Here is a 16,798-nt window from a genome sequence, read left to right as displayed (position 1 = left end):
TGTATACCAGCTCAAAACATATAAAATGGAACATTAGGTAAAATCACTTTGCCTTTATTTGGCTAATGACAAAAGCCAAAATAACTGAACAATAACAATTTAATAACAATCAGACAGGAAAAAAATAAACTGAACACCAATTGAGGAAAACGTCCTTGTGGACACCAGCACTGGTGATGGGGCCAACATTCATGCCAAGGCCAGTATTTCTTTCCAACACTCTTTCTTCTCAGGATCCACAATACAAAACAACTCAACCAATCAAGTCTCTGTGTTCAAAACAGTCAGTGTCTCCCTAAGAATGGTGGGAAAGCCCACTTGAAAGCTAAGAAAACAGAACTGGAGTCATTTTAATGTTAAACCAACTACTTTTGTTTTCTACCCCAATCTAAGTACTAACATTAAACTTTGGCAGACAGAATATCTTTCTTCTTTCTTTTAAAGAAAATTAACATTTAACTGTATAATCCCCAAAACATGTTCTACTTATTTGCAAAAATAATAGCTAGGGACCAGTCTTTATCCCATGACAATCTATTCCATGAGAGAAAACAAGAACAATCATTGTATGACCTTGAAAAATATAACTTTAAAAATACTTATATTGATAAGCTTGAAAAAAATACCATTAGTTAAAAACATTGTTAAGGGAGCTTTTCTCCTACCTGCATTGGTTCAACTTCTGGTGATAGTTTGCTGACAGAACATGTAAAAGCTATGGCTTTTAGGAAATTAAACAAAAGCAGCAAAATAGACTTGATTTGGAAAGATTTTAGATATAGGGTCTGAAACAGGATTAATAAGGCAATGAGCTCCAGAAAAACAAAAACTGCCCATAAATCAAGAAAGAATAAAAAGCACTGTGAAGAATCATTGTGGAGGGAATATTCAAAGACTTTCTGGACAGCTGTGTGGTCACAAATAAGAAAAATGTAACTCAGATGCTGCCTGCGATGTTATCAGTGATCAGAAAAGGTCAAAAGCTCTCTTGACCTCCCTCAAATTTTTTCTCTTATTCACGACTTTCAACCTCCTCACCTTCTTACCCAACCTTCTTACCCAAGCCTCAGCAAAATAATGGTCTTTGGCTCTAGTGATCAGAAGCAGCTGAAACAGTACAAATGACCCATTTCTATTCCTCTAAAATTTCAACCTCTACCCTTCAGTGCTGCGGAGTCTAGTGTATGAAAAAAACAAACTTTCTGCCCAGCTCATCTCAAGGTAACTGATGAAATGGCACCTCCTCAGCACTGGCTACAAGGCTTCTGTCTCCCTTCTCCTTCTATTACAGAGAGAGGCTATAAGGCCAACCAACTTTTAAGGCTCTCCCATTTCTGCCACATTTGGCCTATTCAGGCTGACAGCTTTGCTTGTGCAATTTAGGGTTTAAGTATTATTAAAATTAATGTTAGAAGTTAATATTAACAACAATATTTAAAGATTTACAGATCACACACATGGTTGTGGAATGCGAACCTCTAACCTCATGTAATTAGGCACAAATGATCAAATAATGCATCATCCCAACAACTTCCTCCACCCACCCACCATTGTCCAGCACGTAGGATCACATTTATCCCAAAGTACCTAGTATGCCATGCCATAAAGTTTTTTGCTTTCAGTCAAAACTTCATGGAGATATACTGTGTTAGGAGACTGAGGCCAGAGAGGCTCACCAGAAGGGGTGAGAGTTTTCCGACAATACATGCACATGCCAGGCTAGCATGCCATGGAGCTTGTTAGCCTAGAGGTCATACTCCAAGGACAGGATATGCCAAAAGCAGCCCATCTACACAGCAGAGGAGGAAGGCCAAACACTTGTGACCCAGACAATACCTGTGAGGAGTGACTACATGGAGGAAAATCACATTCTGATTGCCTCCCTTTCCAAATATACTTGGACAACATGTATTTTGAGAGAAAATATAGGTGGGTTTCAGTGGTGATTTCACATTTTTCTATCAACAGAAATGGGCAGAATTCCCAAAAAGGGAAGAATGAAGCAGAAAAGTTAAAATATGTGACCCTACAAAGCTGGGTATTGTAGGAAAACATTAACCTCAACAGTTCCAAAAAAAGGATTCCAAGCCAAAGCCTGTGTAAACTAGATTTGATAGTAAAAATAGCACTTCATGAGAAGAGTTAGAAATGTTATTTTCATGGGCCATCAGGACAGCAAGAGGTTCACCCTGTTTATTCCTCTACTCTGCTGCGCTCTGCTTCTCTGGATGATCTGAGTTTTAAGAACCTAGGTAGTCCTGCTGTGCAGGCAGGCAGTAACTCGAGCCACTGGCCCTCAGGCAATAAGAGCAAGTTTTACCAGAAAGTGTTCAGGAAGGGGACTATGAGATGCTCACAACCTTAGCAGAGGGGCAAGGAAAGATAAAATGTGGTTCTCTTAGCTGAAAACACTAAAACTCCACCCCTACAAGGGGTATTTATGAGTGATGAGATGGGCCCTGGACAGATGCAAACTTCCCCTGAACCTTATGATATGATAAGGATTAGGATTATGATAGATAATGATCTGCTAGGTCATGTGCTGTAGGATGCTACAAGTTGAAAAGGAGCTGATGCTCAACAGCAAGTGCTTAAGCTTCAGCATTCTTTGATGTGAAATTTAAGTGGTGAATCCCCTGGGCAACATAACAGGGGAGATGGGAGCAGGCAGAGGGAGAGGGAGGGAATCTACCACACTCTTGTAATGTGAGCCACTGGTGACTTGCTAGAGGGGCAGTGACGGGAGTCCCTGCCAGATGCCAACTCCTTAGGGAAAAGAAACACCTCATGAAGCACTGGTTCCAGTCAAGGATACTATTACAAGGGGAAGAGGTCAAGATAAGGCTTTAAAAAGGGGTGCGTTTCCATATGCATTTTCACCTATGTTCTCTGCAAACCTCTCTCAATATTCAATATGGTTATGAGCAACATGGATTAACAGATCATGTTCAAACTGCAGACATTTACAAAGTATCTTTTGTAAAAAGCTAGGAAATGAGTATTAAGATAGGAGTAGTAGGGCCAGGGACTTACTCCCAGAGGAAAATTAAACTGACTTTGTATAGATGAGTATTGTCCAACTCCCCTCCTCAATCAGAGTAAACCTGAAAGTGTTCCTCCCTTTAAAGGTAGGAAGAATTTAAAGATTACAAAAAAGAGATTGACAAGAGCTCCCAAATAACTGGGCAACAGAGTTTTCTGAGAGATGAACACAGTGTAGAAACCGCAGCTGATGCCATGTGGTCTGGTTCCATCCCCATCAGTGTCTTCATGGACCCCATTGGGTCCAACAAGAAACTCCTCAGGGAGTAAGAAAAGTCAGACTCAGATCTCCTTCTTCCCTAAGCCACACGGACACACGTGCCAGCAGTATACATTGGGGATTTGTGGCTATTACTCAGCTTTTAGCTTTTTTTTAAAAAGGAAACCAAGATTATGATATTTCCCCTCCAAATCACCCATCAGGCACCCATGGCTCACAGCCTGAAGGAGTTGGCAAGACAGTTTGCCTGAGACTAGAAGGCAAACACTATGGTATATCAGGAAGAAAAGGCCTCTGGGTATTACACCACTTCCTTCTGCCCACTCCTCGGGGGCAAAAAATTAGTTCTACTTACTACATTTGAAAGACTAATTTTTAAAAAATTAATAAAAATGACAAGTTCCCTGTCAAGAGCACATGAACATAAACAGTAAAGCAAAGTCCACAGGGAGGGTATATGAATGCAGAACAGGTGTCTAAGATGTAGTTAGCCTCCTTCTTGGTGGGGTGGGTGATGTCTCTCCGAGGATAGGCTGTCTGGTCCCCCCATCCTAAGTCCTCTTGCCCCAACTGTCTTTCCTTTGTAGCTGTCCTTAGGATTAGTGTTGGGATCACAATCTGGAATTCAACAGAGAGCTTCTGAAGGTGATGGGACAGAGGTAGGGGAGGAGAAAGGAGAGATGAAAATTTAGTCTTCTTCATCCTCACTGATATCATAGGCTGCAGACTTGTGTCTGGAGAGGTTTGTTGGGGAGGAAGGCGGGGAAGTCTTGCCAGAGAAGGGCCACCGGAAAGAGGGAGAGGGGGAACGTTCACGAGTGGGGCTGTTGCTGGGACTCTGCCTTGGACTGATGGCCTGCAGCATCCGGCCTTTCCCCTCTTTCAGCATATGTTTCTGGGGAGACCAAAAGGAAGAGTTAGAAGAAACCTATGGATCCTACTAACCAATGGAGGAGATCTGAGACTTCAAATTATCGTGAGTGCCCTCTGTAATGTCAAAAGTGACCAAGTAAGCCACAGATACAATTCTAAGCAATTTCTCAGTCAAAGTAGTTATGCTATACTACATGTCTAAGGGTTCCCACCTGCTATCCACTGTCACCCAATCTTTGACTTCTATGTCAAAGGAATTCTTAAAAGGCTACTTGTTGGTCTGTAGTCTAGGTTCTAGGCAAAAGCAAAGGAATTAACTCAGACAAAACAGTACCTACCCTTGTTTTGGGGGTTCTCTGAAAATTCTATATTCCTATTCCTCAAGGACAGAATTCCCACCTTACCCAGGAATCCTGCAGTGGCTGCTTGTAGTGGAGGCAGTTTTTTTTTTTTTTTTTAATTGTTCTTTGCTCTTTCCTTTCCTTCTATCCAAAGTTGTAATGTAGAAGCAAGCTAGGCAAGGTTACTCACTTGTCACCATATTTGGAGGTTTATAGAGAGCTGGCAAAATTAGGAGAATGTATAACCACTTTCTGTAAAGATTTTTAAAACCTTTCTGGGGATAGTTGAAATATAGTTCTGCCCAATAAAGGGAACATATTAGATAACTTCTTATTGTCAATGTCCCTTTCTGCTCAAGGATTCTATAGTTCCTTTCACAGCATAAGATTTTCCTGAATTTCCCTAAATTGCCCAGCAGGAAGGAACATACCAGTGCTCCTTCTGGACCAAACATTTCCAGGAAACTTCCAATGAATTCTCGGGATTTCTCTTCCCATTTTTGAATGAGGTCAATGCTTTTCTCTTCCACCTTCTGAACAAATTCTTTTGACTTTTCCTCCACATCTTTCACTTTCTTCTTTACTTTGTCAACTCGTTCCTGCAAGTGGTATTTCTTCTCCTGGATAAAGAAATAACTGTTTTGAGAAATAATACTCACTCTGACCGTCCATACCAAGGGAAAGAAAAAGACTTGGTTTGGTACTCTATTTAGACACTCCTTTCGGTCTTGACAATTTCACTTTACTTTAATATATCCCATACTTCCCTAGCATTGTAACAGAAACGATATGCTCTGGATGGTCATCCTATGTAAAAATGTAATAATTCTAAGGTTGTAGAGCCCAGGACTAAACTAAATGCCAGGGTAAGCCCAGTAACAGACTGGCATATACAAAACAAACTCAGATTTTTTAAGACAAAACATTAACTTGGAAGATAAACATGCCCAACAAAACCCAAAACCCCATTCTAGATGGAGATGTATATGTATAGGGAGGGAGCAACAAGATCACTGTACAGTACTGCCAACAACAAGTCAACTCTAACAGGTTGAAAAAGAAAGTAGCAGACCTTTTACTTAATTCATTTATTATGCTAAAATTTTCCCTCCATCACTGGCTTATTCTATGACTACAGAGACGTTTCGTTTTTTTTTTTTTTTTTTTAAACATCTGGAGGTCTGTTTGCTCATTCACAAAATAAGGATGATACTCATTGGTCCTGTCAGCTTCCCTAAAAATAAGGGAAAAATGGTATGAACTCTCCCAAAGGGAGGGAAGGAGTCTTTAGCCAAATGAAAAGTGTTCTCATTTTCAGATCATAAAGGGGAAAGGGAGTATGTTTAGGATTCTTAAACACCTGAAAATAAATTCTGCAGTGTAACAACAGCTAGGTTGTTAACAGTAGCCAGCATTTATCTGCACAGATAAATCAATTTAGATGAAACCATTTTACCCATTCATAATTCACAGAGCTGGGAACAAATGAGGGAGCATGATAAATTACTCACGTATAGAAGACACAGCAGCTTTCTTCTTTTTAAATCAACTTTACTGAGGTATAATTTATATACAAAATGTATAGCAGTTTGTTTCTAAGGGCAATGTTAGTTAAGATAAACTTGCTTTCATAAATCAAATTTTAAAAGTTAGTTCCATGTGCCTTGAGAAGTTGCATGCAAAATGTTGTGTGTTACTATCCACACAGGGAGAAGATCCATAGTTTTCATCAGATTTAAAAAGACCATACAAAAAAAAAAAAAAGTTAAGAACCACTGTTTTAAATGTATTTGATATAAACACTGTACTTTGTAAGTTACACATTCTTATTTAATTGGTTGTATGTCCTTATATCAATGTTGTGATACTAGACCATAAAGGCAGATAATGCTTCTTTTTATAGAACAGATACATCCAAATGCTCTTTGTAAAAAGCCTGGCATAGTACTATGTGCAAAGAGGTATCCACTGAGCTTTTGGAGGTGATAATAAGAGTAGATTGAAGAGCAAGTTTAACTTAGACAAAGTGAGAGGCAACATGTGCTACAGGGCCAGGGAACTCTGGGATGAGGTTAGAACTTACATTGATAAAGCTGACATTGAGTTCCTTTGCTGTGTAGCCCCTCTGGAGGTTCCGCCTGGCATACACATCATAGTCACGGACAATTCGAGTGATGATGTCTGATGTGGAGATACCTTCTGTCCTCTGTGTTGGAGCAAACATGCCTAACCCAAAAACACAAACACTGTGATACTCTGAATAGCTCAGGCAGTAGGACTAGATGGAAACTGGGAGCCACAGTCCTTTCCTATCCTCAAAGAGCAGAGTCTGCTATTACTAAGCACAGTGTGAGATGCTGACATACAAAGGGAAGACTGAATCAAGGGTTAGGAGTAAGGAAAGGTCCTAATATTAAGAAAAGAATGGGGCTGAAGAAGGGTTTCTTGAAATTAAAAGAGATAACAAAAGTAGATGTTTAGACTGAGAACTGATGGATATGATGCTATGCTCACTTTAACCTCTTATCCAAAGTGTGACCTAAAAGTGGATGTTGAATTTCTCACTGTATAAATTTTCCTCTGTAGTGATATGATTGAATATGTCATTGTTCCCAAGACTCCATAAAATGAGGATGCACATCAGCTTACTCACCTGCTTCCTTGATGTGCTTATAAACATCATCACTCCCAGCAGAAGAATAAGGGATGTCATCGTGAGCCACAAAATCAATCTGAAAATAAGGAAACATCATTAAAACTCAGGATAACTGCTACTTAGAAAGAACCAGGCAACACTCTGTGGCCCAGAAAAAGGACCACAAGGTGAAGCCAGGCCTCAAATGAACTTTTCTCTTTGTCTCTCCTTGCTCAGCTCATAAATTTCACGATTCTTTTACAAGTGATCCAACCTAACTGTTTATGGATCATAAACATGAAGCTAGCCAGTTTCTTTTCTAGTTGCTCCTCCTGGTTCCTGGAAGTGCTACCCTCACACTGAATACCAGTCACCATGGGTGGGAAATAGGCCTGGAGGATTTTCTGGTATGCTAGCTAGTGGAAGGAGTCAAGAAAAGAAGAAAAGAAACCTCCCTATCCTCCTGGCTCTACAAGAACTGGTCAAACAGGGTTTCTAAAAATATGAGAAAGAAGTCACTTCTTTGTTAACTGGTTTTTCTCTAAGTCTGTGAGATAAGTGGGAATATAAAAATAGCAACCAAGAGCCCCATAAAAGACCTTTAGGTCTCAGATCTATTTACTACTGTCAATACCTCTTGCACTGGGATCAACAATATTTCTAAACTTCATTTATTTACTCCTTCCTGAATAGGCCATATCTCCTTTGTTAATATAATTGCTAATACCACCATACCCAGCTCCCAGAAGCCATTGTAATGTTATGCTCATCAGGACTATGTCAGGAACTCTCAGCTAACGTATTAATTACCCATGAACAATTTGTCAGGGACACAAAGGCAGCAAAGTGAAAATAAGAATGGTGAGCGAGACAGACTCGTGACTGATGATATACTACTAACAAGGAGAGAAAAGGGAATCTGGGAGTCCCTCTAATCTCTTCTGCCTGGGCCTGCCTGGCTATGTTGCTGAGAATAATCTTGCTCTTCACCTTTGGTACCACTGGCTGCTAAATGATGATGCAGAAAAGCTACAGAACTATAAAAGGTCTGTCCTAATCCTAAATAGTTGTAACAAATATCCCTTAGCTTCAGGCCTACCCAAATACTGCTTTTGGAGCACTTTGGCTACCTTTGTTCTTTCCTGTCTCACTGGACAATTTACTTTCAACATTCTACACACCACTGTAGACAACTGACAACATGCTTGCTGGCTCCTCAAGCTTGAGGGCCTCCAACCTGACCTGGTAAGTTCTTCTCAGCTATAATCCCATCTTTTGTAGGAAATCTGCTTTTTTAATGTGGGAAAATAAAAAGGAGATAAGGATTTTTATAATATCAACTCACTGAGACAAAGTGAGAAACCTCCCTGGTTTCTGACCCCACATAATTTCTAGCCTGAAATTAAAAGTCTTGAAACTAAATTTAAGCCAATACAAGATAAGTCCATGTTTCTATATCTTATTTCCTGGAATGTGAGCTCCTTGAGAGCATGGAAGAAAAGTTATGACCAACCTAGACAGCATATTAAAAAGCAGAGACATTACTTTGCCAACAAAGGTCTGTCTACTCAAAGCTATGGTTTTTCCAGTAGTCATGTATGGATGTGAGAGTTGGACTATAAAGAGCTGAGCATCGAAGAATTGATGCTTTTGAACTGTGGTGTTGGAGAAGACTCTTGAAAATCCCTTGGACTACAGTAAGGAGATCAAACCAGTGCATCCTAAAGGAAATCAGTCCTAAATATTCACTGACAGGACTGATGCTCAAGCTGAAACTCCAATACTTTGGCTACCTGATGCGAAGAACTGACTCATCTGAAAACACCCTGATGCTGGGAAAGATTGAAGGCGGGAGGAGAAGGGGACGACAGAGGATGAGATGGTTGGATGGCATCACCGACTCAATGGACATGAGTCTGAGTAAACTCTGGGAGTTGGTGATGGACAGGGAGGCCTGGTATGTTGCAGTCCCTGGGGTCGCGAAGAGTCAGACACAACTAAGTGACTGAACTGAACTGAGAGCATGGCTGTGGCTAGGTATACTCTAAAGAGGCTGGTATGCTATGAGGATGGACACACCTATGGGGGAAAGGGTGGGGGTGCGTAGACTCCAAAGCTGAAGAGGTTCAATTTCTAGCCCTGCTAGAGTATAACCTGGTTATTTGACCTCTCTGGCCCTGTTCTCATATGTAAAGTGGAAATAACTAATAACTACCCAATAGGACTTTTGTGGGGAACAAATGAAATATAATGGATGTAAAAGCACCTCTAAACTATCAAATCCAATAAAAATGTCAGGGATGACTATTATTAGAAGTAATAACATCATCATCTCTTCTATATTAAATTTACAGAGAAGGTAGAAGTAAAATAAAGCTAGTGGAAAACTAGCCCAAGTACCAGAAGCCTTCAAAGTTGAGGGGACTATAAAACAGGGAATGGGAACATGTACTCAGTTTCTTACCCGGTGTTCTGCCAGGAACTCTGGTGTCAGGGTCCAGGGGGCATTCCTCACCACCTCATCCACATAGCGGCAGTGCTGCACTGCATCATAGCGCTCATTTTCATTCATCACGGTGAAGCCTTTGAAGTTGTGTGTTAGCTCATCACTGCAAACTGAGTTCACCACATCATAAGGTTATAAGTCAAAGTCCCCTCTGCTTAACCACACCTTGGTCACCAACCGCTACCATTTCCTAGGATTGTAACCAATCACCCCACTTGGATAACAGTACTTTAAATGTAGCTCAGTCTGGATAACAATGCTTTCCCTAATCCAAGATACACCTTCGGGAGCAACACTCAATATGTTCACACTTTGGAAAGGAGAGGATACAACAGAAGAATAAGATCTTTGGCTAGAAATGAACCTACTGTACATTTCTGCATCAATGAATAGTTTTAAAAAAATGTTTTCCTATTAGACTGGAAAGTGTCAGTTGCTCAGTCATGTCCGACTCATTGTGACCCCATGGACTGTAGCCCACCAGGCTGCTCCTCTGTCCATGGGATTCTCTAAGCAAGAATACTGGCATGAGTTGTCATTCCCTTCTCCAAGGGATCTGCCCGATCCAGGGATCAAAGCTGGGTCTCCCACATTGCGGGCAGCTTCTTTACTATCTGAGCCACCAGTGAAGCTCTATTAGCTTGAATTGGACCACATAACATTTGCTTAGCAGACTTTTGTACTTCAGCTGATTCAGAATGATAAACTGAGGGGCTTCTCAGGTGGTGCAGTGGTAAAAAATCTGTCTGCCAATGCCAGGAGATGCAAGAGATGTGGGTTCGATCCCTGGGTTGGGAAGATCCCCTGGAGAAGGGCATGGCAACCCACTCCAGTTGCCTGTGAAATTTCATGGACAGAGGAGCCTGGTGGGCTAGAGTCCACAGGGTCACAAAGTCACACAACCAAGCATGCACAGTACACATACAAACATACAGAGTCATGTTAGGATGATAAACTGAAATCTAAAGTAAATGCTATTTTTAAGTAGGCACTAGGGGATCAGACTGCAGTAACCAGCCAAAACCAGTGAGATAAATCCTAGACATCTCAAGTCAATGAGCTTACAGTGTCTCTCTCCAGATTTATACAGTTCAGGTTTTAGTTACTTCATATTCTTCATATGCTTCACATTTTAAAGAGGCTACACTATAGCCCTCATTTAAAAACCAACATAAGAGTCAATGTACTCAGGTTATAAAGACAGGAGAAAAAAGGCTACTATAATTTTTCTCTGGACAGCACCTAAGTCAGCAGGTGTTTTCTTACCTCCCACAATGAGGTATGTATTAGGGAAAAGGTTCTTTGCTTGCATTAGAGCCCGGGCATGACCAGAATGAAATAAGTCAAATATTCCATCTGCATAAACTCTCACAGGCCGTTCACCTATATCCAAAGGAAAGAATTTATCAGACAAACACACTGACTCAATACCTCATATTTAACAAATGGAAATGGCACTGTGTGACTGTTCCATTCTTGCACAACTCCCTTTTAAGGTGTTCTCTGGCTATTCACCTTAATTTGGGGTGTTTGGGGATTGTAAGGAGTAACATCACAGAATTCCACAGACCCTCTTGGCATCATAGCCACTAACTCTCTTCGTCAGCCTGGGTTTATCAAATTGATCAGGTAATTGGGTTTCTTGATTATTTTTTCTTGAAGTTATTTAAGAAGTGAAGGGAAGAGTTATACAAGAGACATATCTGAAACTTTAAAATCATCATTTTTAGCTTATATTTAAACTTCAGTTATGTTTAAACAGACTATAATTAAACTATACTCTGGCTGCCTGCTCTCTCATTTTCAAGCTGTTGTGATTACTAATGACTAACACTTTGCTTTGAAAATAAAATACTTTGCTTTGAAAGTAAAGAGTGATTCAGAGGAGTGAGACTGAAAAAGAGGCAAGGTAAGCACCAGTTATCAATCTATTGCTTCTCAGTCCCAGATTCACCCTCACCATCTGCTCTATGGTAACAGATGGAATTTCTTCAAGCATTTCTCCTTGATAGTGAATATGTTATACCTTCTCAGTATAGGGTGATATAGAAAATACTTGAAAATCATATATAAATACTTTAGGACTTTATATTAGAGCTTTTCCTCTTCTCCTGTCCATTACTGAAAATAATAAATGACTGTCAACTTATTTTTAGTGGTAGTAGACTGTGAAAGAAAAGGCAGGAAATGATATCCTGGGGTACAAGACTAATTCTAAAGTCAAGTAAACACACTGAGAAAGAAATTGATATAGTGGTTCATCATGCTTCAAATGATAAATCTAATGAGTCCTAGGCAACCTATTTCCACTACATGAATAAAAGAAGAGTTGTTTCACTGTAGCAGCAAAAAAGAACAGTAGGAGCATCTGCATTATTTTTGGAAAGAAGGGTCAGAGCCTTATCAAATACACCATACTGAAGGTAGGGGTAAGATACATCTCCTTCCTGCCTTGAGGACAATGAATCAAGAGAGGAAACTGGTTCTCAGGAAGCTTATGGACTTTTCTTTATAGATAGCTTTATCCATAAATGAATAGTTTTTAAACTGAGAAATCATACACTGCTGATAGAAATATAAACTGGTATAACTTTTAAGAAAGGAAATTAGGCAATATCTGTCAAAAGACAAAGGACAAATGTTTATACCCTTTAGCTCAGCTATTCCAATTCTAGGAATTTATCTCATGGATATGTTTGTAAATATGTATGCAGATTGCATTATTCATTGCAGCACTGTTTGTAATAGCAAAAATTTGGAAACAACCTAAACTTCATTGGAAGACTGACTATGACATGATCCACCCACTAAAACTGTGGGAAGACTTTGCTTACATTATTTGCTTAGATATCCATAGAAAATTGGTAATACTGGTTGACTGCAAAAGGGATACTAGGTGGATGTGAGCTAGTAGTGAGATGAAAGACATTTCACTCTGTGTCCTTTTTCAATGTTAGGTCATGGGAACACCTTGATTTTATAGGAAGTAAAATTTGTAAAAGAATAAATACACCAATACAACAAAAAATGGAGAAGTAATATGATGGATTTAGGAGTAGGAAAAAGTTATAGCTTAAGCTTGCCAACAAGCTACATTGCTATGTAATCTTAATCTCTTTAAGTATCAATTTCCTCACCTACAAAACAAAGCAACCCCCCGCCCAATCTGAGTAGTATAATCTCTCTTCAACATCCTAGAAATCATGACCATGAAGTAACCAACACACTTTCTTTTCTGAACAAGTCCAGAGTAGTTATGATCTCACTTTATTTGATCCTAAAAGACAACAGATAGAATATAAAACTTGAGAATATTGTACTGGTGTTTCTTTGCCATTAGTATATAACAAGGGCAAAGTGAGATGAGGGAGATTTACCTCAGTAAACACATTTCCTGGATAGTGGCAGTAGGACAGAATGCTGTTAACTGAGTGGCTATTTGCCAGCAGTTAAACATCCATATTAGGCCAAATCACTCTGAACTTTCTTGGATTAGCCCCAGATGTGCCTCTTGCTCTCTTCAGCATTTCCCCAGCACCCCAACCTCTCAATTCTCTATGTCTTAACCCCAAGTCTTTGGAAAATCCAGGCCTGTGTATCAATCAACTGACCAGAAGAGGCCACTGTTGAACTAAAAATCTAGGGAGAAAGAATGTGTTTTGCATTCTTTTACCAAGTGGCTACTGGCCAGGATGACTATACCCTTTGACCTACATCTGCTGTTCCAGCACATTATCAAGAGCAACTGCTTTCACTTTCAAAAATGGTCTTGATTTGGATTATAAATTATAGTCTTCGCACTACTTCTAGACTAAGTAACTAGATGTTCTCCTTTAAACAGAAAAGACCTGGGTTTCAATTTATTATTTCTTTTGATATATTCTCTCAATAGCTACCATTGAAACATTCCATCTTTAACCGATTTCCATTGCCCTTCAGACTCTTGCCTTTTTCTTCTTTTCTAAAAGAGAAAAAAGTCCTTTCAGCTTCTAAAAGAGACAAGAATAGGAAGTCAAGAGATACCTAGAGTATCAGGCAAATTTGGCCTTGGAATACAAAATGAAGCAGGACAAAGGCTAACAGAGTTTGCCAAGAGAACTCACTGGTCATAGTAAACACCCTCTTCCAACAACACAAGAGATGACTCTACATATGGACATCACCAAATGGACAATACCACCATCAGAATGATTATATTCTTTGCAGTCAAAGATGGAAAAGTTCTATACCATCAGCAAAAACAAGACCAGGAGCTGACTGTGACTCCTTAATGAAAATTCAGACTTAAACTAAAGAAAGTAGGAAAAACCCTAGACCATGCAGGTAGACCTAAATCAAATCCTTTACGATTATACAGTGCAAGTGACAAACAGATTCAAGGGATTAGAAGAAATGTGGATGAAGGTTTTTGACACGGTACAGGAGGTGGTGGTCAAAACCATCCCCAAGAAAAAGAAACACAAAAAGGCAAAATGGTTGTCTGAGGAGGTCTTACAAATAGCTGAGAAAAGAGAAGCGAAAGGTAAAGGAGAAAAGGAAAGAGATACCCATCTGAATGCAGAGTTCCAAAGAATAGCAAGGAGAGATAAGAAAGCCTTCCTAAGTGATCAATGCAAAGAAACAGAGGAAAACAACAGAATGGGAAAGACTAGAGATCTCTTTAAGAAAAGTAGAGATACCAAGGGAACATTTCATGCAAAGATGGGAACAATATAGGACAGAAACAGTATTGATCTAACAGAAGCAGACGATATTAAGAAGAGGTGGCAAGAATACACAGAGGCACTATACAAAAAAAGATCTTAATGACCCAGATAACCACAATGGTGTGATCACTCACCTACAGCCAGACATCCTGGAATGCAAAATCAAGTGGGCCTTAGGAAGCATCACTGAGAACAAAGCTAGTGGAGGTGATGGAATTCCAGCTGAGCTATTTCAAATCCTAAAAGATGATGCTGTGAGAGTGCTGCACTCAATATGCCAGCAAATTTGGAAAACTCAGCAGTGGTCACAGGACTGGACAAGGTCAGTTTTCATTCCAATCCCAAAGAAAGGCATTGCCAAAGAACGTTCAAACAACCACACAATTGCACTCATCTCACATGCTAGCAAAGTAATGCTCAAAATTCTCCAAGCCAGGCTTCAACGGTACATGAACTTCCAGATGCTCAAGCTGGATTTAGAAAAGGCAGAGGAACCAGAGATCAAATTGCCAATATCCGTTGGATCATCAAAAAAGCAAGAGAATTCCAGAAAAACATCTACTGCTTTATTGATGACGCCAAAGCCTTTGACTGTATGGATCACAACAAACTGTGGAAAATTCTTAAAGACATGGGAATACCAGGCCACGTGACCTGCCTCCTGTGAAATCTGTATGCAGGTCAAGAAGCAACAGTTAGTACTGGACATGGAATGGACTGGTTCCAAATCAGGAAAGGAGTATGTCAAGGCTGTATTGTCACCCTGCTTATTTAACTTATATGCAGAGTACATCATGAGAAACGCTGGGCTGAATGAAGCACAAGCTGGAATCAAGATTGCTGGGACAAATAACAATAACCTCCTTACGGCAGAAAGCAAAGAGGAACTAAAGAGACTCTTGAGGAAAGTGAAAGAGGGGAGTGAAAAAGCTGGCTTTAAACTCAACATTCAGAAAACTAAGATCAAGGCATCCAGTACCATCACTTCTTGGCAAATAGATGGGAAACAATGGAAACAGTGACAGACTTTATTTTCTTCACCTCCAAAATCACTGCAGATAGTGCCTGCAGCCATGAAATTAAAAGACGCTTGCTCCTTGGAAGAAAAGCTATGACCAACCTAGACAGCATATTTTAAAAACAGAGACATTACTTTGCCAACCAAGGTCCATCTAGTAAAAGCTACGGTTTTTCCAGTAGTCATGTATGGATGTGAGAGTTGGACCATAAAGTTGAGCACCAAAGAATTGATGCTTTTGAACCACGGTGCTAAAAAGACTCTTAAGAGTCCCTTGGACTTCAAGGAGACCCAACTAGTCAATCCTAAAGGAAATTAGTCCTGAATATTCATTGGAAGGACTGATGCTGAAGCTGAAGCTCCAATACTTTGGTCACCCGATATGAAGAACTGACTCATTAGAAAAGACCCTGATGCTGGGAAAGAATGAAGGCAGCAGAAGAGGATGACAGAGGATGAGATGGTTGGATGGCATTACTGACTCAATGGACATGAGGTCTGAGCAAGCTTCAGGAGTTGGTGATGGAGCGGGAAGCCTGGTGTGCTGCAGTCCATGGGGTCTCAGAGTCAGATACGACTGAGCAACAGAACTGAACTGAAAAGAGACAATCTTCTCATCTCTCAAGTCATACTCCTTTTATTTCTAAGTAGTGCATTTACTCCAAGATTACACAAACTTCCCTCTTGTACTCTCCTTTAACCTCCCTAAATGAAAAGCTGGGGGCAGGGGAGGGATGCCTCTTGAACCAGTTATTGGTTTAAAATTCACTAATGATGGCATGTGTAGATTCTTTATTGGTTTATTCCTCATCTGGCACCGGCATGAAAACAATCGATTACCTGGTTATTTAACATAACACTGAACAGAGAGAATAAGATAAAGGAAAAACCAGAGGTCAAATTGGCAAACTTTATAGGCCAATTTGGGACTATTTGTTCCACCCAAGATATAATCAGTTTGCTGATGGTCTTCTATTATTTATAACTGATGTCTACAAAGAATAACAACACTCCAGGGTGAAGAGAACAAAAAGATGGAAAAACTTAGGTTTTAGTTCCAATTCTATCACTAATTATTTGTTTCACTGTAGGGGAAACTTCACTTCTTAATTTCTATGGACCTTTATTCACGTATATAATGAAGAGACTATAAAGTATATAATCTCAAAAATGACTTACCTGTAAAATTCTACTATTATAAAACTTTTAGAAATTAGATTTACTATTTAGCATTTGTTAATTGTAAGTGTCAAAACTTGGAAACAGTATACATATATATACATACATTTTTTTCTTCCACAAGTGGTATGTGGCTAGATTAGCAACAACGGTAATATAACTAATATGATCAGATCTGGTGAGGTACTGCATTCTCAATGTGCGTCATTAGCATATGAAAAGTCTTTGCCCTCAACAGGCTCTACTATCACATCTGAATGTGATCCCTGAACTGTCCA

The 16,798-nt window shown here is 39.7% G+C and overlaps 1 protein-coding gene across 5 annotated transcripts in view; it reads right to left on the bottom strand.

The window, feature by feature from the left end:
- Nucleotides 1–38: 38 nt before the first annotated feature.
- PCYT1A (phosphate cytidylyltransferase 1A, choline) overlaps nucleotides 39–16,798 on the bottom strand; it is a 47,002-nt gene continuing 30,242 nt past the window's right edge. For all 5 annotated transcript variants that reach the window (XM_061166922.1, XM_061166921.1, XM_061166919.1 and 2 more), the window contains 6 exons: nucleotides 10,884–11,000; nucleotides 9,576–9,727; nucleotides 7,130–7,208; nucleotides 6,560–6,702; nucleotides 4,908–5,096; nucleotides 39–4,157 (listed from right to left, as the gene is read on the bottom strand). In XM_061166922.1, coding sequence (XP_061022905.1) covers nucleotides 3,951–4,157; nucleotides 4,908–5,096; nucleotides 6,560–6,702; nucleotides 7,130–7,208; nucleotides 9,576–9,727; nucleotides 10,884–11,000 — 887 coding nt within the window. In that variant the 3' untranslated portion in view covers nucleotides 39–3,950. The remainder of the gene's footprint in view (nucleotides 4,158–4,907; nucleotides 5,097–6,559; nucleotides 6,703–7,129; nucleotides 7,209–9,575; nucleotides 9,728–10,883; nucleotides 11,001–16,798) is intronic.

Source organism: Dama dama, chromosome 19 (assembly GCF_033118175.1).
Source record: "Dama dama isolate Ldn47 chromosome 19, ASM3311817v1, whole genome shotgun sequence".
In the NCBI taxonomy this organism is placed as follows: domain Eukaryota; kingdom Metazoa; phylum Chordata; class Mammalia; order Artiodactyla; family Cervidae; genus Dama; species Dama dama.
Note: the sequence above shows the minus strand (reverse complement) of the source record. Positions and strands in the feature narration are given on the sequence as shown.